The 22663-nt window shown below is 40.7% G+C and overlaps 1 protein-coding gene and 1 long non-coding RNA gene across 2 annotated transcripts; both read right to left on the reverse strand.

The window, feature by feature from the left end:
- Positions 1-17903: 17903 nt before the first annotated feature.
- Positions 17904-19457, reverse strand: LOC138340832 (uncharacterized). The gene is made up of 3 exons (XR_011213676.1): positions 19363-19457; positions 18950-18996; positions 17904-18227 (listed from the first exon to the last, which is right to left on the reverse strand). It is a non-coding gene; the product is annotated as an uncharacterized lncRNA (long non-coding RNA).
- A 1624-nt stretch (positions 19458-21081) lies between these two features.
- On the reverse strand, positions 21082-21566 carry LOC138342051 (uncharacterized). Its single transcript, XM_069294236.1, has 2 exons — positions 21459-21566; positions 21082-21411 (listed from the first exon to the last, which is right to left on the reverse strand). Exons 1-2 carry the CDS (start codon positions 21564-21566, stop codon positions 21082-21084), a joined length of 438 nt encoding a protein of 145 aa, XP_069150337.1.
- Between the last annotated feature and the right edge of the window lie 1097 nt (positions 21567-22663).

Genomic DNA, 22663 nt, shown 5'->3' on the forward strand with positions numbered 1-22663 from the left:
TGAGATGAGGTGGGAGAGCTTTTAGTTCTAATTTTGGAGCCTCCTCTTTAGATGGTTTCGCGGGTGGGGACTCACAATTCTTCATATCTAGCTCATATTTCTTCTGTTTAAACCGAACATCACCTCGATAAAAAGCCTTAACTAATGACTCATACTCTTCAATGCAATCGCTATCAAAATTCATTATCACTGCCGCTAATGCTTCTACACCTAGACGTTCTTCTATTTGTGTCTCAGATGTCTCACCCATGTTGTAGGATATAGCAGATACCGATTGGAGCTCACCACTCTGCCTCATGGACCTACAAATGTTAAAGGTCACTTCCTCATTGTTCAATCAAAATTTCATCTGCCTCTTTTCCATTTCTACTAAGGCTCTTCCCCTAGCAAGGAATGGCCTCCCAAGAATAATGGGCACTTCAAAATCGATTTCACAATCAAGAATAACGAAATTTGTCGGAAATATAAATGACTCCACTTTTACTAGCACATCGTGGAGTATCCCTATAGGCCTTTTTACTGTTCGATCGGCCATAAGTAGCCGCATCGCAGTGGGCTTTGGACCACCCAAACCAAACTTCTTGTAAATCGAGAGGGGCATGAGATTTATGCTTGCCCCCAGATCACATAATGCTTTCGCAAAATGTAATAGCCCGATTATACAAGGAATAGTGAACGCACACGAATCTTCTTTCTTTTGTACCAGAGATTTGGTAGCAATAGCACTACAATGCTGCATTCTATCATCATCCTCAAAAGTGACCGATCTTTTCTTTGTAACCAGATCTTTCATAAACTTTGCGTTACCGGGCATTTGTTCTAAAGCTTCTACCAAAGGGACATTGATAGGAAGTTGTTTCAACATTGTTATAAAACGCCAATATTTACCATCCTCGGTCTTTTTCAATAATCTTTGAGGAAATGTGGGTGGTGGCCTAGGCATGGGAGTTACCTTTTTAGGCACTTCAGCATCTTTTGCAGTGTTATCCTCTACTTCACCACTAATATCTACCACATTATCAGTATCTTTTGTCACCTTTTTCTCATTAGTTGGCATAGGTGGGTCAATGGTTTGCTTGCAACCGCGAGTAGTGATTGCCATACAATGTCCATAATTGGGCCAGTTGTATTTCAAGTTGCTTAATCGATATTTCATGTGTATTAACTTTTTGCCCAATACCCGCTAAATCATTCCTCAACTCTTTATCGTGCTCATCACTAACATCGAACCTCCTCATCATTTTATGCAACATGTCCTCAACTCGCGCCATACTACCTCCACCTTCCCTAGGATTAACTTCACGATTTTGAGGAGGAACATAGGGCCCATTCCTGTCATTTTATTACCATAGTTACCCTGTTGAAGTTGTTGTCACGGTTATAGTTTCCATCTCGGACATAATGACCCTCACGGTTGTAGTTACCATAGTTCCGACCTTGGCACCAATTGTCTTGATTAGAGCCTTGGGAACTTTGTCGGAAACCCCTCCGTCTACTGATTTACCGCATAGGAATCCTCCTAATAATAACACTCATCATTTTGTCGGTGGTTTCGACATGTAGTTGACTGCATTTATCTTTTCTGCACCACCAGTGACATGTTTTAGTACCAACCCAAGCTCAATTCTCATCTGAGCCATTTCTTCATGAATCTCATCTGTTGCATGGTTGTGAGTGGACTGCACTGCGAAGGTGTTTCTCCCGGTATCTGACATACTAGTACTCCAAGCTTTATTATTCTGGGAGATTTTCTCTAATTTTTCAGCAATCTCAGCATAAGGACACTCCCCATAAGATCCACCTGCTATAGTGTCCAACACCGCTTTATTATTATCATCCTATCCCCGATAGAAGTATTCCTTCAGTGACTCATCATCTATACGGTGATTTGGGACACTTCTCAAGAACGAGGTGAATCTATCCCAAGAACTACTAACTGACTCTCCTGGTAGTGCCACAAAGTTGTTCACTCTCTCTTTGTGGTTTAGTTTCTTGGATACCGGATAGTAGCGTGCTAAGAATAAATCCCTTAGTGTGTTCCAAGTGAAAATTGAGTTATAAGGGAGCTCAGTGAACCATATAGCAGCCTCTCCTGTCAGTGAGAGAGGAAACACTCTGAGCCCTATTACATCTAAGTTCATGCCAGGCCTCCTACACAGCTTTTACACACTGCCTAATTTACATGGGCATGTGGATCCTCAGAAGGTAGCCCTGAAAACAAACCTCTGGTAGTGAGAATTTGCATCAGGCTACTAGTTACCACAAACGTGTGACCTGTGGGTAGAGGAGGCAAGACAAGTGGCCCATCGGAATCTGCTATGTTATCATAGCCTCTGTAGTATGCTTGGGGCCGTGGAAAGGGATTTTGTCCCCTCTGTTGATGTTCACCCGGAGCATCGGGTAACAACTGACCATGAACATCAACCAGAGCTGGGATGTTCTTGTTTGGATCATCATCATTGATTCCCAAGTTTCGATTCATGTTGCGTAGTGTACGCTCTAATTCATGATCGTAGGGAAAGAAGGGTTCTCTTCCTCTCCGTGTATTTGGCATTCAAGGAGGTTGGTTCTTCACAAATCAAAAACAATAAAACAAAGTAAAATCCAGAAAATATCAACTAAACTAAAGTAATAAGTTTAAGTTAATCTAAAAGCTATAATCCCCGACAGCGGCGCCAAAATTTGATATGCTCAAACTTACTACTCAAATAAGAAGTGAAGTGGTCGTGGCACGCAAATAACCCAACTAGTGAGGTTGGGATCGTTCTCACGAGAAAAATAGTTTAAACTTAACTTTAACCTATTATTACTATTGTTCGGTCAATTACATCCTTGGAAAGTAAAAACAATAAAAGGGGGATTTCTATTTCTAAATGATTGAAAATAACTAACGAAATTGAAAGAGACACTTAACACCTTCAAATGTTGGAGTTTAATCAATTAATCAAAGTGACTAGGGTTTACGTGTTCCCCACAGGTTCATAACTTGATAATTCTAACTAAAACAATTCTTTCCTAGTATCTTGCATGCAAAGTGATAAGTTATGTATTTCTATATCCTTGGCCGGCATCTACAAAATCTCACTCCGCAGATTGTTCCGGCCACGTGTGTTGCTATCCTAACCCTTTTCTTTAACTCATATTAAGCATCGTATTCAATATTTGACTAAGTTATTACCTCGTACCAATCAATACTATCCTATTAGATAGTAGACACTAAATCTATGTTGATAATTCTTTTCCTATTATCTACCTCCTTGGTCAGGCAAGTAGCATTAAGGCGGTTCTAACGTTGGTCATCTGTTAAAAAGGCTTCTAAGAGAAAGAATTATTAATACATGGAAGACACTATTCTAGAATTGTTATTTTAGTTAGGTTTTACCTCGTTCTTTCCCTATGGTTCCCACAACCCTAGTTATGGAGTTTAGTTACCCATAGTCATAATCACAATATTCAAATATATTTTATAAGAATTCATGTACTTACTTCAATGAGAAAGAGTAAAATCCGAATGCTTGCCTTATTAATCACCAAAAATCACCAACAATCACTTGCAAGAATCTCAAAGTAATCAAGAATCTCACAAAAAGTCTAATGATAATCAAAAGTCTAAAAATACAGTGTCTACTAATAGGGTGTCTAACAATACAGAGTCTAACCTCAAAAATGAGGTTTTTCGAACTATTTATAGAAAATATAAACCTAATTAAACAAGGACTCTATTTGCTGGAAATCTGTCAAAACACGGCTGGGTCGACGAACCACGCGACAGATCGTCTTGGTCACGACGGACGGTCATGGACTCCATTTCCCATACTTGTTCAATTTCTTCTGCTGCTCTCTTCATTACCCTCGACGGCAAGTATGACGGACCGTCATAGGCACAACGGTCCGTCGAGGGTGTTTGTTTCAAAACACTTAAACTCTTGGAATATGGGTACCGGGACTACTTCTCTGAACTTTATGACGAACCTGCAGGATGGACAGTCATAGACACGACGGACCATCATGGACTCCGTAACCCATCACTTGGTTAGACTTCCCCATCTTCCTTCAGCACCTGCACTATGCTGCCACCTACGGACCGTCACAAGCATGACGGACCATCACAAGCTCTGTAGGTGGTCTATTCTGCATTTCCTCGCTCAAAACCTCCGCATTCATCTTTGAACAGATTTCCTACAAATAAGGAGAAACTTAATAAAAATTAGCACAAAAAGGCTTTTGGACACACTAAACTTAAGGAAAAAGTATTAATAATACCGTGAAACCACGGTATATCAGAAGAGCGCCACACTTTTGAATAGGAATCTATGAGATGCTTAGGAAACTCTCACTTTCTGGAAGTCCAATATCGTGCTTTTAGAGTGTTGACTCTGTATGCTTTTGCATCTAATCCTCTTATTGTGATTATAGTAAATGAATACTCGAAGTAATGCGGCACAAAGACTTGGTTGATCAAGTTCATGTTCTGGAGGAAGATGTGAATGATGACCATGCCCCAGTGAATCCTCCTCCTTTGACAGATGAGAACATAAGGGTCGTTATCTTTCAAATGGCCAAAGCCATTACTACCCAAGCACATGATGTCACTATTTAAGCCCAAGCCATGCCGGCCAAAGAAATTTGGGAGGTTGTAACCCAAGCTCATCGAAAAGTTGCTAACATGGCTTCCCTTATATGGAATTTCACTACGATTAATCCTCCTACTTTCTATGGGTCCAAGGTTGAAGAAGAACCCCAAGAGCTCATCAATAAAATCTAGAATATCTATGCTATGGGGTTTTCTACTAGTGAGATGACCGAATTATCCACCTATCATTCAAGAATGTGGCTCAAGCATGGTACATCCAATGGAGGGACAATAGGCCATTAAGAGGTCGACTCGTGACTTATGAAGTGCTCAAGAAAGATTTTCATGATCCGTTGTTTCCTATGGAGAAAAGGGAAGCTGAAGATTTGGAGTTCATCAACCTTCACCAAGTATGTATGAGTGTTCATGAATACTACTTAAAATTCAATATAAAAATATGCTCATTCTTATTTTCCCATACAACAGATGAAATGAGTAATTTTGTGACAGGGGTGTCCAATGATTTGCAAGAGGAGTGTCATTCGGATATGTTAAATGACAACATGAAAATTTCTCATCCTATGCTTCATATTCAATTTGTATATGAGATAAGGACTAAGAGCAAGAGTAGAGATGACAAGAGGGAAAGATCATTTGGTTGAGGTTCTTCAAAGGGAAGGCTTGAGATACAAGTTTAAGAAGGTCGTTTATAATCAAGTTGCTTCTAAGTTTCCTAAGGCTAGGGATGATAGGGTGTCTAAACCTAAGCCTACAAAGGGAAAGGGTACTAGTTCAACAACCGAAAAGCCAACTTGTGGAAAGTGTGGAAAAAAAATACAATGGTGATCTTCTTAAGGGAACGGATAATTGTATTGGTTGTGGTAAAAGTGAGCACAAGGTTAGGGATTTCCCTAATGTGAGAGGTCAAGAAAAGGGTAGTGGCCACGCTCAAGCAAGTGGTTCAAATGAGTCCCAAAAGAAAAACCGCTTATATGCTCTCCACTCAAGGGGTGAGCAGGAGATTTCTCCCGATGTGGTGACCGGTACGTTGAAAGTCTTCTGTATTTATGTATATGCCTTAATATATCCAGGTTCTACTTTATTATTTGTTACTCCTCTAATAGCTAAAAAGGTTTGACATTTTCCCCGATATCTTGCATGAACCTTTTATAGTGTCTACCCCGGTGGGTGAGTCAATTTTTGCAAAAAGGGTGTATAGAAATTTTCCTAGAATGCTGCCCAATAGTATTTCGTATGTTGAGCTAGTAGAACTTTATATGCTTGATTTTGATCTCATTTTTGGTATGGATTGGTTGCACGCTTATTTTTCATCTATTGATTGTAGAACGAGGGTGGTGAAGTTTAACTTTTCAAATGAGCCCGTTTTAGAGTGGAAGGGGGGAAATGCTATTCCTAGAGGTTGTATCATCTCTTGTTTGAAAGCATGCAAAATTATCTCTAAATGGAGTTTATACCATATAGTAAGAGTCAAAGATTTACACTCCGAAATTCCTCCCATTGAGTCGGTCCCCGTAATGAGGGAATTTCCGGAGGTCTTTCCTTATAATCTTCCCAGTATTCCTCTAAGGTCACTTCATCATTTCCGGATGGCTCCTACTTAATTTAAAGATTTAAAGTCTTAACTCAATGATTTACTAGACAAGCGCTTCATTAGACCTAGTATTTCTCCATGGGGTGCTCCAATTTTTCTTGTCAAGAAGAAGGATGGGTCCCTTAGAATGTGCATTGATTACCACAAACTCAATAATGTCACTATTAAGAACAAGTTTCCTCTCCCTCAGATTGATTACTTGTTTGATCAACTCAAAGGAGCAAGTTACTTTTCTAAGATTAACTTGAGATCGGGGTATCACGAACATAGGGTGAGAGGTGAGGATATACAAAGACGGCATCTCGGACTAGATATGGTCACAACAAGTTCTTGTTAATGTTCTTCGGTCTTACAAATGGCCCAGTGGCATTTATGGATCTCATGAATAGGGTGTTCGAAGTTACATATATTCATTTGTTGTTGTCTTCATTGACGACATCTTGGTATATTCAAAAAAAAGAGTAATCACATAAACCATTTGAGGGTGGTTTTATGGTCCATCATTATTCAGTCATCCTTGGTGGTTGAGGTGAAGTCCAAATAATAGCATGATCAATCATTGATGGAGTTAATGGAATCGATTCTTGCTAAGGTTTATGAGTCATTCTCCTTATAGGGGAAGGTGTCTTGAGGTATCAACGTAGGTTGTGTGTTCCAAATGTAGATGGTTTAAGGAACCGGATCCTTGTGGAAGCCCATGAGACCCATTACTCTGTTCATCGAGTTCGACAAAAATGTAGCATGACCTTAGGGAAGGATTTAGGTGGGAAGGTTTGAAGAAGGACATATCGGAATTTGTTGCTAAGTGACCAAATTGACAACAAGTGAAAGCCGAACATCAAAAGCAGGTTGGCTTACTACAAGAAATCCAAGTTCCTACTTGGAAGTGTGAAAATAATATGGATTTTGTAGTACGTTTGCCTCGGACTAAAAAACAATATGACATTATATGGTGATTGTGGATAGGTTTACAAAGTCCGTTCGTTTTATTTCCATCAAGGCTACTTATTCGGCGGAAGATTAAGGAAGGATCTTCAGAGATAAGATTGTATTTTTCCATGGTTTTCTGTTATCCATCATATTGGATAGGTGTACACAATTAAGTTCTAAGTTTTGGAGGTCATTTCGAGAAGGGTTGGATACTAAGGTAAAGCTAATACCGCTTTTCATCCCCAAATGGATTGTCAAGCGGCACGCACTAATCCAACCCTTGAAAATATGCTTAGATCGTGCATTATTGATTTCAAGGGAAACTGAGATAAGCATTTGCCTTTGGTGAAGTTCCCTTACAATAATAGTTCCCATTCATTCATATCCATGGCTTTGTATGAAGCCTTTTATGGTGGGAGGTGTAGGTCTCCTATTAGATGGTTTGAAGGGGGTGAGTTTTCTCTTCTTGGTCGCTACTTTTTTTATAAGACTTTATATAAATTTCATATTACAAAGAATCACTTTCAAACGGCCTATAGCCGGCAAAAATCTTAGTCGATCATAGGAGAAGGGATTTAGAGTTTGCAGAAGGTGATAAGGTGTATTTGAAAATTTTGCCTAATAAAGGTGTGGTTAGATTTGGTGATAAAGGGAAGTTGAGTCCTTGTTTTATGGGTCCCTATGAAATCTTGCAAAAGGTTGGTAAGGTTGCCTATGAATTGAAACTTCTTAGGTAATTGGCTTCTGTTCATCCGATTTTCCATTTTCCATGCTTAAGAAGTGTATCGTTTATCATGAGTCTATTCTTCCTATTGAGGGTCTTCGTTGAAGTATGACCACTCTTATGAGGAAGTTTGGGTTCAAATCTCTCATAGGCAAATAAAGCAGTTATGTAATAAAGAGGTGGCTTCCATAAAGGTGTTTTGGAACAACACCTTGTTGAGGGTGCAACATGAGAGACCGAGGCCGACATGTTCTGTTACACCCATAAATTTGATTAATAAGGATATTAGTGCACACTAATAATGAAAATAATAATTAAAATTGAAGTTTCTTGGATTTTTAGCGATGTTTTGCAAAAGGTGCATTTTTATGTCATAATAGTGAATTACAATTAAATTGTGCATTTGGATTTGAAATTTGATATTTTGCTTGTTTTCAGTCACGTTTTGCATTTTGATATGGTGAGTCTTTATGAAAATATATTTAGCGTGTTGGTAAATTTTACTTTGGCATACTTGACTCATAAATGCTATGTTGAGCTCTTGTTGTTGTTAGAAGGATGTGTAATGTTAAGTTTGGTCTGTGGTAATTGAAGTTTACCTTGTGTAAGTATTATTATTGGTTTTCTTACTAATGTTGTTATATATTGTTTTTGGTTGGGCTAATAGTCTTGAGTCTATTCCTTCCTTCAAAAGAATTTTAGTGTCATTTGGGGACGAATGTTCCTAAGGGGGGCGGGGGTAATGTTACACTTTGAAAATCGATGACATGTTCTAGAGCCTAACATAAGTGTACTAAGGTCTATACACTTTTTGAAGGTCAATTTTAATGAATATAAGTAATTTAGGAAGTCTAAAATGTCCATGAAGTCTGGAAACTAGTTCAAGGAGGTACTAGTGTTTAAGACTGTTTGACTAGCTTTTAGAAGTCAGAAAATGATGAAAATTAGTGGAAGGGTGTCTAACATATTTATAAGTTGATTCATGGTCAAAATGTCCTGGTATGACTCCCTAAGGACCAACAAAGGTCCCTTGAGGAGGACCCTTGAAAGAGTGGGGAAAACTTGTCAAAAGACATTGTGACCAACGGATGCCACATACAAGCCGTTGGTGAATCGATGGGGCGTCAAGGCCACCGTCGATTGTTACATAGACAAAATCCTGGAGGGTTCATTTTGCATAGTCTCAGACAAAGACGACGGATGTGCAGCACGGAAGGGCACAATAGCCATCAATTGACCCACGATCTGCCAATCATGGTGTCGTCTATGATCACTATAATTTCCTGCACGTTTTTAATTAGTTTGAAGTATTTAATTAAGGGGTTAGGTCGTTAATTAGGGGATTAGGGAAGCCTAATTATGTTAATTAACCCCCTATATAAAGAACCCAACCCCATCAGACTAACCATAACTCAGATAATAAAACTCTCTTCTTTCTCTCTCTAGTGGAGAACACCATTGAAGACCAAGCTAGGGGAGGGTTTATGTTACGACCCGAACCCCCTAGAAGTTATGAGGAACCCCCGTTTCGTGGCCAGACATACTTGACCCTTTGGGGTCTTGTACAAGCCATTCAACTAGCATTCATTACATAGGACATGAAAAGTAGCGCGGAATTAAAACTTTTCACGAATAGTTTACTAAAAAGGAAATCTGTCATAAATATGTAAGAAATCTTACTGTCATAAGCCAAACTTAAAGACATGACATAAATAACATAGGGACAATACCCTTTACATTGAAATGAAATACATAATAAGTCTTAACATAAAGAAACTAAGAAGGTTGGAATTATGCCCTCGAATAGGTAAGGACACACTGTATTTTGACAGGAACTTCCCAAGCTTCCCCTTCTAGACTTCAACCTTCAAAATACATCCAACATATACTTATAGTATAGAAAAGTATGGGGTTAGTACAAAACAATGTACTAAGTATGGCTTATGAAAAAACATGCGAAAAAGGACATTTTAGTAAAATACCATTTCATTCCAATTGAGTAAAAAATTCATTGATTTCGAAGAAAAGCATCATAAGAACCATCATTTAACACTTAAAGAAGAACTCACATAATTTTACTATAAAAGAAGGAATTTACAGTAACTTCCAAAAACTTGCAGTAAATTAAAAATGCCCTTACAGTGAACTACTTTGAACTTTAATAATAAGTCATTTAACACATTTACAATCCTATTCAAAATGAGTGAACTTCCAAGGCCAAGTGAAAGAGAAAGTGAACTCATTATCATAAGAGTTTCCCTAACTCGGTATTATCCTAACACTCACTAAGGTATGACATAAAAGAAGTATGGATATGCCTCCTTCAATACACATCAAATCAATACTAAAGACTACCCCTTTTGTCTTAATCAACTCTGGAGAAACAAGCCCCTCAATCAATGGCAAGATATCAAAAAACACCCAACAAGCAATCAAAGTCTTCCCTTTCGGAATGTCTACTTAGTGCAATGAGTAGATAGCGTCCAATACCAAAACCTATCCTAAGTATTACATTCTTTTAGAAGATTTTGCACCATGTATTCCCTTTCGAAAGGTCCTACTTAATGCAATGTATAGATAGCGCCCCATATGTCACGACCCAACCCGATGGGCCGTGACTAGTGCCCGTTTTGGACACCCACATACAAACCTGCTAAGTATAACCAACTGAAACTAAGACAATATGGAATTTAATCAAATCAAGCCAACCCCAACGTCATATATATATAAGAGGACCTGTCTCTTAAGGAGTCATAACCATTCAACCATAACAGCATACGCGAGCCGACAAGGCCGCCATTATTAAAAGCATAATAACATACGTATGCCGACAAGGCTGCCACTACACAATACACAATGATGTACGCAGCCGACAAGGCTGCCCCTGTACAAGCGGACATCCCAAACAAACCATGTAAAGCATAAGGTAAAGATCACAGGATACCAATATGGCAAGTCGAAATAAAATATCGCTACACATATACCCTTTTAAGTGAAAATCATGCATATATTTAACATTTAAGGTGCCCAGCTTCCCTAGTAAGGGGCTCGGCAAAATAATCATCACGTCATCTCCGTCATCATCATCATCATAACCATCCTCATCACCAATCATATATATAATATACATACCCGGCCCTCTAGTGAGGAACTCGGTGACATATGCAAGAAACTCCGCACGAACATTACCCGGCCCGGGACTCGGTGAAATGATAAATGACTCTATGCACGAGCAGAATATTATGAGCAACCATATGCAATTAAAATCATTTCTTATAACTCAATAGAACAATAAACGTGAACCAGCAAGGAGTATCACCAAAGATTAATGTTTTATCAAGATTATGAACCTTTAATACGATATGGAAACGTAAAATCTCAATGACTCTAAGAAGCATTACCATAGATATTAGAGATCATCATAGCCTTAGACATAGCAGATATATAGAGGAATAATTGTGGAAGCAAGAATATACGTCACCTAGACGCTCTAGAGGTAAGTATCAAATCTGTCCGTTATTCGCTTATTTTTTAAAGTCATGCCAAGCAAAGAAACAAGGGACAGCTTTACATACCGTATAATCGAGCCGCACGTCCTATATTTACTGCTCAAGCTATTAATCTATAACAAGCAACAATCGTGCCGCACTTAGATAAACATCGTGCTTTACTTTCTTGTAAGCTAGCTAATAATCTAACGAAAATTCGGCAGCACCTCCCCTATTTTCCTTACTTCGTCCCAATCCGACAACAATCCAAATTATCCACAGCAATACCAATAACACATATAACCCAAAGAATCATATTAAAAAGCCCCCTCCCCAAAACAGTTCCGTCTCGGCAACCATAGCAGCGAAGCAATGACACACCGAGCGATAACTCGTTTTATAATTCGCAACACATCTACCTTATCGTATTCATCCTTTGGAATATATACTCATAATCACATTCAACATATACATAATGCAAAAACAGAATTTTCCTGCAGTTTGCTTTAATCAAAACAGCCCAAGCACCAACACGACACCACTAATAATCCGATTATGGTTTCCATTCATACTTAGCACATTCAATAACTAAAACAAACTTCCTAAGCTACTGGTCACGCCCCCTTCTTAAACTTAATGGATATTTAACAAGGGTATTCTAAAGAATTAACACACCAAACAAGGAGATTACTAACCAAATTATTTGCAGCTGCTGGCCAAGAGTTGCAGTGTTGGTTTCTCCATTTCCATGGCTGCCTAAGACAAGTGGTGAAGAAGAAGAAGATATTGAGCAATGCATTTCACCACTTTATTTAGCATGGAGTGGATTTCTCCACCTCATTTAATAGTATGAAGTGGAGGCAGCCCCCCTCTACACCTGTCCACTAAGGCCAGCCCACAATCTGATCCCTTTTTAATTTTTGCCTTGAGTGGTGGGGCCCACTGGATTAAATTAATCCTAATCAGCCACCAATTATGGGTGGTGGGGCCATTGGATTAAATCAATCCATATTAGCCACTAATTAATCCCTCACTTAAAGTTAATGGCACTTACATTAGCCAACTCATACTTAATATCACATTTGGAAATAACATCCTTGCCTAATATTTCTTTACGTCTTCTAGATCATGATGCGCACTACGTATAAAAAAATACGAGGCATAACATCCTTTCCCCCTTAGGAACATTCGTCCTCGAATGTTAAGTTAGCGTCTTGCAAAAACAAATTCCAGCGAGGTCTCTCTAAAAGTTATACCTATCAACCTGCATTCCGTAACTTATAGATGCCTCACAGCTACATAATCTCATTATCTATCAATATAGTCAAGCTAGGAATTGAATTACCTGCAGGTACGGGGAACAAGTAAGGATACTTATTCTTCATTTCGTCTTCCGCTTCCCAAGTCATCTCCTCCCTATTGTTATTTTGCCACAACACTTTGACGGAAGCCACATCCTTAGTACGTAACCTTCTAACCTGACGATCAAGTATAGCCACGGGTTTCTCCTCATATGAAAACTCCTCTGTTACCTGAATATCATCTACAGGGAATACTCAAGAAGGATCACCAATACATTTACGTAGCATCGATACATGGAAGACTGGATGTATCGCCTCCAAATCAGATGGTAGATCCAACTCATAGGCAACCTTGCCTATCCTACGAACAATTTGATAAGGCCCAATGTATCTCGGACTGAGCTTCCCCTTCCTGCCGAATCTCATCACACCCCTCATGGGTGATACCTTCAGGAATACCCAATCACCAATCTGAAACTCCAAATCTCGACGCCGATTATCTGCATATGACTTCTGTCGACTCTGGGCTGCTAATAATCTTTCTTGAATAAGCTTCACCTTGTCAACAGCTTGCTGAATCACATCCGGGCCTATTAACTTAGTCTCGCCAACATCAAACCAACCAAGAGGTGATATGCACTTCCTCCCATATAAGGCCTCGTACGGTGCCATCTGGATACTAGAATGGTAGCTATTATTATAGGCAAACTCAATGAGCGGCAAGTGGTCATCCCAGCTGCCTTTGAAGTCAATAATACAGGCCCGCAACATATCTTCTAGTGTCTGAATAGTACGCTCAGCCTGCCCATCAGTCTGAGGGTGAAATGTTGTGCTAAGGTTCACCTGTGTCCCCAATCCCTTCTGAAACGATCTCCAAAAGTTGGCTGTAAATTGAGCTCCTCTGTCTGATATAATGGACGTGGGAACCCCATGAAGTCTCACTATCTCCCTGACATATAACCTCGCATAATCTTCAGCCGAATAAGTAGTCCTGACTGGAAGAAAATGGGCCGATTTCGTCAGCCTATCTACAATAACCCATATAGAGTCATACTTCCATTGAGTGCGAGGTAAGCCTGTAATGAAGTCCATATTAATCATTTCCCATTTCCAAGTCGGGATCTCTATCTCCTATAATAATCCACCAGGCTTTTGATGTTCGATCTTGACTTGTTGACAATTTGGGCACTGAGCAACAAACTCCGCTATGTCCTTTTTCATGCCATCCCACCAATATAAGCATCTGAGGTCATGATACATTTTTGTTGACCCTGGGTGAATAGAATAACGGGCAGAGTGTGCCTCTCCCATAACTTGCCGTCGTAGCCCCGCAGTATCGGGTACACATAATCTGCCTTCATATCGTAACACTACATCAGGTGTAACCTTAAATGGGGTCTTTTCCTTTTGAAGAGCTGCATCTCTATACTGTGCCAGAATAGGGTCCTTGTATTGGTGTCTCTTTACCTCATCTATGATTGAGGACTCAGCAACCTCTCGAATAGAAACTCCACTATCTTCCGAATTAGCTAGACGGACTCCAAGGCTGGATAGCCGCTGAATCTCCCGAACCATATCCCTCCCTTCTGGTTGTACATCTGTCAAGCTACCCATGGACTTACGGCTAAGAGCATCTGCTACAACATTCGCTTTCCCTGGATGATATAAAATATCAACATCATAATCCTTTAGCAACTCTAACCACCGCCTCTGTCGTAAGTTCAGCTCCTTCTGTTTAAAGATATATTGGAGACTCTTATGATCTGTATAGATGTCCACATGGACACCATATAAATAATGTCTCCATATCTTCAAGGCATGAACCACGACCGATAACTCCAGATCGTGAGTAGGATAGTTCTTTTCATGCTTCCTAAGTTGTCGGGAGGCATAGGCTATAACTTTGCCATGCTGCATCAATACACATCCTAGCCCAACACCCGAAGCATCACAATAAATAACATAGCCGTCTGGTCCCTCTGGAAGAGTTAGGACTACAGCTGTAGTCAATTTGTCTTTCAATAGCTGGAAGCTTTGCTCACAAGCATCTGTCCACTGGAACTTGGCTGCCTTTTGAGTTAGCCTTGTCAAAGGCACTGAAATTGAGGCAAAATTTTCTACGAATCTCCTGTAATATCCTGCTAACCCCAAAAAGCTGCGTACCTCAGTAGGTGTCGTAGGTCTGGGCCAAGTCTTTACTGCCTCAATCTTCTGCGTGTCTACCCGAATACCATTAGCTCCAATAATATGCCCCAAGAATGCCACTGAAGTCAACCAGAACTCGCACTTAGAAAATTTAGCATACAACTTATGGGGGTTCAGCACCCTAAGTACTGTCCTTAAATGATCTGCATGCTCCTCTTCTGAACGTGAATAGACCAGAATATCGTCTATAAATACAATAACAAACATATCAAGGAATGGTTTAAATACTCGATTCATTAAATCCATGAACACCGCTGGAGCATTAGTCAGCCCAAAAGACAGCACTCTACACTCATAATGCCCATATCGGGTCCGGAATGCTGTCTTTGGAATATCTGCCTCCCTTACCCGCACCTGATGATAACCTGACCGCAAGTCTATCTTTGAAAAACACTTTGCACCCTGCAACTGGTCAAATAGATCGTCAATCCTTGGGAGGGGATATACCTGTTCTTTATTGTTACTTTGTTCAACTGCCTATAATCAATGCACATCCGCAGCGACCCATCCTTCTTCCTCACAAACAGTACCGGTGCTCCCCAAGGTGACGTACTAGGCCTGATGAAGCCCTTTTCTAGCAAATCCCTCAATTGCTCTTTCAATTCTTTCAACTCAGCAGGTGCCATTCTATAAGGAGGTATAGATATAGGTTGGGTATCTGACAAAACATCTATAGTAAACTCTATCTCCCATTCTGGAGGAAGGCCTGGAAGTTCCTCGGGGAATACATCGGGAAATTCATTAACTACCGGGATTGATTGAAGAGTCGGTGCCTCTGCCTTTATGTCATGCACCCGAATCAGATGGTAAATATAGCCTTTTCTTACCATCTTCCCGACCTTGAGGTATGAAATGAACTTACCTTTCGGCGATACTGTACTTCCCTTCCACTCTATAATCGGTTCCCCTGGAAATTGAAATCGAACTATCTTTCCTCTGCAATCAACATTAGCATAACAAGCAGCCAACCAATCCATGCCCATGATAATATCAAACTCAATCATATTTAACTCTATTAGATCTGCTACGGTACGACGACTATATATAACTACTGAACAATTCCTATATACTCGCGTAGCTATGACAAAATCTCCTACAGGTGTAGCTACCTCAAATGGTTCTATCAACTCAGACTCTATTCCGATCCTACTAGCAACAAAGGGAGATATATATGATAAGGTGGAACCTGGGTCTATCAATGCATACACACTTCGGGAGAATAGTGATAATATACATGTGATCACATTAGGTGACGCCTCCTGATCTTGCCTATTAGTCAAAGCATATATACGGTTTGAGGGACCGCTAGAACTGGAAGCTCCACCACGTCCTCTACCACGGCCTGCTGGCGCCTGAATACCCTGCCCCGTAGGGCGCATAGCCACAGAAGAAGATGAACCAGCAACGGACACTGTAGGCTGTGCCATACCACCTGCACTACCTCTAAGGTGACACTCCCTCATAGTATGGCCCTGACGGCCGCAAGAAAAACACGCACCTGTAGCCCAACGACATTCCCCAGGATGGGACTTACCACAACGAGAACACCGAGGCAAAGGTGGCCTCGACTGGCTCAAACCCCTGCCCATCTGTGACCCTGACGCCCTAGAGCTCTGACCTGGTTCCGAATATCCCATACGATCGAACCCCCTACCCATGAAACGTGGGGGTGCACTCTGTGCTGGCTGGGAAGAAAATCTAACATGCTGCTGAGACTGCCCGCTTTGAAACTCGTCAGGATAACCTGCTGATCTAGCCCTCTTATGCTGGCCTCTATTATAATCTCTATCTGGCTGACGTCCCCGGTGCCGATCCTCTACCCCCTGTGCATATGCCTGCACCCCGAGCAATGTCCATACCTGGCTGAAGAGTCACTGCCATACAACCGTCAATCAGATAACGATCCAATCCCATCACATAACGATGTACCCTGTCTGCCATATCAGCCACAATAGTAGGCGCATGCATAGCCAATGAATCAAACTCGAGGCTATACTCTCGAACGCTCCTGCCATTTTGCTTCAAACGCAAGAATTTATCGACTCTAGCTCGCTTCATCTCTGGAGGCAGGAAGTGGCCCTGGAAAGCCTCCACAAATTCATCCCATACCGCTGGAGGGGCACCCTCACCCCTAGATAACTCCCAAGGCTCATACCAATTAATAGCTACATCCCGCAAACGATACGTAGCCAACTCAACAGACTCGGTCTCCGAAGCCTTGATTATCCTCAATGTACGCTGCATCTGACGAATAAAACTCTTGCGGATCATCCTGTGGCCTTGACCCAAAGAACTCTGGAGGATTACAACTTAAGAAGTCACGAGCCCTTAAGCTATCAGATCTGTCCGCATGATCAACTCCTAGTCCATGCCTGCGAGCCTGATCTGCCACTAATCTAGTCAGCAATTGAACCGCATCTCTCATGGCCCTCTTCTCCGCCCCTGACTGAGGAGCTGGAGGTTCAGATGTTGGGGCCTCGGGGGCTTGTGGTGTCCCCCGAACTGGAGCTGCTGCTGCTCTAAGCTCTTCTGGCGGTGGGGGTGTAGCAGAGCTCTCCGACTGGAGCATAATACCAGGCATAGACTGGGCACGGGCCCTAGTAACTCTTCGGGTCTGACTAGTACTTTCTGCTACCGATTTTCCCTTCTGGGCGGCTGTCGCTTTCTTTGGAGGCATAGCTGAAAACACATGGATTCATTAGAGAGGGATTATCCTGTTAATATAGCTCTATCGCACGATCTAGAATAAGAAGAAAGAATGACATCCTAAATGTCCTGTAGCTTCCTGTTTATAGATGTGGTGCACAACACACCGATAAACAAGACTCTACTAGACACGGTCTGTAGACACTTTCGAGGAAGAACCGCTCTGATACCACTCTTTGTCATGACCCAACCCTATAGGCCGTGATTAGTGCCCGTTTTGGACACCCACATACAAACCTGCTAAGTATGACCAACTGAAACTAAGACAATATTGAATTTAATCAAATCAAGCCAACCCCAACGTCATATATATATATAAGAGGACCTGTCTCATAAGGAGTCATAACCATTCAACCATAACAGCATACGCGAGCCGACAAGGCCGCCACTATTCAAAGCATAATGATGTACGCAGCCGACAAGGCTGCCCCTGTACAAGCGGACATCCCAAACAAACCATGTCCAGACCATTATCCAAAACATATATATACAACCCACATAATGTCCACAGACCTGTAAGAGTACATTAGTGAAACTCGACGGAACAGGGCCCCGCCATACCCATAGACGAGCAAAAGACTACACAAAAGTTATGTACCAAAACGACTGGGCTCCGGAACAGTGGAGCTCTCCCAATCAGCAGAGTAGATATCCTAGGCGGGAGGATCACCGAACTGCGCGTCTACACCTGCGGGCATGAAACGCAGCCCCCCGAGGAAAGGGGGGTCAGTACGGACAATGTACTGAGTATGTAAAGCATAAGGTAAAGATGACAGGATACCAATGTGGCAAGTCGAAACAAAATATCGCTACACATATACTTTTTAAGTGAAAATCATGCATATATTTAACATTTAAGGTGCCCAGCTTCCCTAGTAAGGGGCTCGGCAAAATAATCATCACGTCGTCCCGTCATCATCATCATCATAATCATCCTCATCACCAATCATATATATAATATACATACCCGGCCCTCTAGTGAGGAACTCGGTGACATATGCAAGAAACTCCGCACGAACATTACCCGGCCCGGGACTCGGTGAAATGATAAATGACTCTATGCACGAGCAGAATATTATGAGCAACCATATGCAATTAAAATCATTTCTTATAACTCAATAGAACAATCAACGTGAACCAGCAAGGAGTATTACCAAAGATTAATGTTTTATCAAGATTATGAACCTTTAATACAATATGGAAACGTAAAATTTCAATGACTCTAAGAAGCATTACCATAGATATTAGAGATCATCATAGCCTTAGACATAACCGATATATAGAGGAATAATTGTGGAAGCAAGAATATACATCACCTAGATGCTTTAGAGGTAAGTATCAAATCTGTCCGTTATTCGCTTATTTTTAAAAGTCATGCCAAGTAAAGAAAGAAGGGACAGCGTTACATACCATATAATTGAGCCGCACGTCCAATATTTACTGCTCAAGCTATTAATCTATAACAAGCAACAATCGTGCCGCAATTAGATAAACATCGTGCTTTACTTTCTTGTAAGCTAGCTAATAATCTAACGAAAATTCGGCAGCACCTCCCCTATTTTCCTTACTTCGTCCCAATCCGACAACAATCCAAATTATCCACAGCAATACCAATAACACATATAACCCAAAGAATCATATAAACAGCCCAAGCACCAACATGACACCACTAATAATCCGATTATGGTTTCCATTCATACTTAGCACATTCAATAACTGAAACAAACTTCCTAAGCTACTGGTCACGCCCCCTTCTTAAAATTAATGGATAATTAACAAGGGTATTCTAAAGAGTTAACACACCAAACAAGGAGATTACTAACCAAATTATTTGCAGCTGCTGGCCAAGAGTTGCAGGGTTGGTTTCTCCATTTCCATGGCTGCCTAAGACAAGTGGTGAAGAAGAAGATGATATGCAGCAATGCATTTCACCACTTTATATAGCATGGAGTGGATTTCTCCACCTCATTTAATAGTATGAAGTGGAGGCAGCACCCCTCTACACCTGTCCACTAAGGCCAGCCCACAATCTGATCCCTTTTTAATTTTTGCCTTGAGTGGTGGGGCCCATTGGATTAAATCAATCCAAATTAGCCACTAATTAATCCCTCACTTAAAGTTAATGGCACTTACATTAACCAACTCATACTTAATATCACATTTGGAAATAACATCCTTGCCTAATATTTCTTTACGTCTTCTAGATCACGATGCGCACTACGTATAAAAAAAATACGAGGCATAACACTCACGAAGGGCATTCATCCTCCAACCCATCTTAGAATGTTCATGGGATGTAGTCAGGTAGCTACTAAACTCTTCAGCTCAACTCACGAGAGTTTTCACCCGAAAACTCCCCTTTAGGACATAACTTAGCTTCATTCATTCATTGAAGTGTGAGTGTGTGTGTACATGTGAGCATAAAAACACATGCTTGAATCTTTTAAAGGATCTAATGACAGGGGCATGCAACGGGGACAACCTTAGGGGTCTCTTGGGAAAGAGACCAAGAGGGAAGAAAACCCATACCTAAAGTCGTTCAAAGATTTTCTTACGTGCTTCAAACCCCCCCCCCCCACTAAGCCGACACTCACCACCGAAATAACAAGCACAATCCGTCGAGAGAGTTTGGTTTTTGCATTTCATTTTTAAGCATATTTTTCATTTGAGTTTGTGCGTTCAAGTTCTTGAGTGTGGATGAACTCTCTTTTTTTTTAATCTTTTTGTTATGTTCTATAGTTTTTACAGAACGTTGATCATGAAGTGAGAGAAGAGTAAAGAGAAATGTGTGTTAGTGTTCGATTAGGAATAGGAAATTAGGTGGAGTTTTAGTCAAATTAGGACTTCTCTTAATTTTTTAAAAATCAGATTTTTTTTCAAAGGCTACATGAAATGCACACCATGCCCCTACAAAATCAGGTAATAAACATCAATTAAATCCACCTAAATGTCGCTTCCACCAAGGCTCGAACCCGGGTGAAGCCTCCATCGTGAAACAGGTCATTACGGGTCGACCCGACCTTAACTGTTTCTCTAATTTAATTAATTAATTAATTAATTAAGGTAATTAAAATAATACCCCTAGCTTGGAAAAGACCATTTTACCCCTAAATCCTCCAAACCTAAGATTACCCCTTTTTAGCCCGGTAAAACTCATCTAGGTGAATCTCTTCAATTTGGGTGCCTTAGTTGGTTCTCACCTTACATAGCTCAACTAACTCACCAAGTTTGTTGTCTTGGATAGTGCATAGGTTCTGAGGTTTGCTTCTAACTGCAACAAGCTGTGTGAACTCGGTCTATTCCAGACATTCTAGGTATGTTAAAGCATTACTTAGCATAGTCATTTTCAGGTTGTTTCATTATCCCCTATTAGGAACATTCGTCCCCAAATGAAAATTATCTCATACAACGCTAGTCATATCATAACATAAGTTGTTTATACAGTCAAGTAATATAAACAAAGAATAGAGGAGACAAGGAAACTTAGACTTAAGAGTAAGGAGTCTAACCTTAAGAGCTGAAAAGATGAGGATAGCAGGATCTTATATCGGCCTCGGCCTCCCACTAGCATCCTCAACAAGATGGTTCCTCCACAATACCTTCACTATGGGAACCTCCTTGTTTCTCAACCGCTTTACCTGCAAGTCTAAAATTTCACCAGGAACCTCCTCATAGTACAAGTCTTCATCAACCCCCAAACCTTCAACATGCAGAATCATTGCTGGATCACCAAGGCACTTCTTTAACAAAGATACATGAAAGACTGGATTAACAAAAGCTAGTTCTGCAGGCAACGCCAACTCATAGGCCACCTCACCACACAGTGTAGAATATTGTATGGCCCAATGTACCTCAGACTCAACTACATCTTCCTGCCAAACCTCATCACCCCTTTCATGGGTGACAACTTCAAGTATACTTGGTCACTAACATCAAACTCTAAGGGCAGCTTCCTGGAATCTGCATAAGACTCTGCCGACTGTAAGTAGTTGTTATGCCTCGTATTTTTTTTATACGTAGTGCGCATCGTGATCTAGAAGACGTAAAAAAAATATTAGACAAGGATGTTATTTCCAAATGTGATATTAAGTATGAGTTGGCTAATGTAAGTGCCATTAACTTTAAGTGAGGGATTAATTAGTGGCTAATTTGGATTGATTTAATCCAATGGGCCCCACCACTCATAATTGGTGGCTGATTAGGATTAATTTAATCCAGTGGGCTCCACAACTCAAGGCAAAAATTAAAAAGGGATCAGATTGTGGGCTGGCCTTAGTGGACAGGTGTAGAGGGGGGCTGCCTCCACTTCATACTATTAAATGAGGTGGAGAAATCCACTCCATGCTAAATAAAGTGGTGAAATGCATTGCTGCATATCATCATCTTCTTCACCACTTGTCTTAGGCAGCCATGGAAATGGAGAAACCAACCCTGCAACTCTTGGCCAGTAGCTGCAAATAATTTGGTTAGTAATCTCCTTGTTTGGTGTGTTAATTCTTTAGAATACCCTTGTTAATTATCCATTAATTTTAAGAAGGGGGCGTGACCAGTAGCTTAGGAAGTTTGTTTTAGTTATTGAATATGCTAAGTATGAATGGAAACCATAATCGGATTATTAGTGGTGCCGTGTTGGTTCTTGGGCTGTTTTGATTAAAGCAAACTGCAGGGAAATTATGTTTTGGCATTATGTATATGTTGAATGTGATTATGAGTATATACTCCAAAGGATGAAAACGATAAGGTAGATGTGTTGCGAATTATAAAACGAGTTATCGCTCGGTGTGTCGTTGCTTCGCTGCTATGGTTGCCGAGACGGAACTGTTTTGGGGAGGGGGCTGTTTAATATGATTCTTTGGGTTATATGTGTTATTGGTATTGCTGTAGATAATTTGGATTGTTGTCGGATTGGGACGAAGTAAGGAAAATAGGGGAGGTGCTGCTGAATTTTCGTTAGATTATTAGCTAGCTTACAAGAAAGTAAAGCACGATGTTTATCTAATTGCGGCACGATTGTTGCTTGTTATAGATTAATAGCTTGAGCAGTAAATATTGGACGTGCGGCTCGATTATACGGTATGTAACGCTGTCCCTTCTTTCTTTGCTTGACATGACTTTTAAAAAGAA

Source organism: Solanum lycopersicum, chromosome 1 (assembly GCF_036512215.1).
Source record: "Solanum lycopersicum chromosome 1, SLM_r2.1".
Classification (NCBI taxonomy): domain Eukaryota; kingdom Viridiplantae; phylum Streptophyta; class Magnoliopsida; order Solanales; family Solanaceae; genus Solanum; species Solanum lycopersicum.

Excerpts from the sequence above, each read along its gene's own strand:
- LOC138342051 (XM_069294236.1), bottom strand. The coding sequence starts at position 21,566 with ATGCGCACTACGTATAAAAAAAATACGAGGCATAACAACTACTTACAG. Across the intron at positions 21,412-21,458 it reads AGTTTGATGTTAGTGACCAA|GAAGATGTAGTTGAGTCTGA; the intron begins GTATACTTGAAG and ends GAGGTTTGGCAG.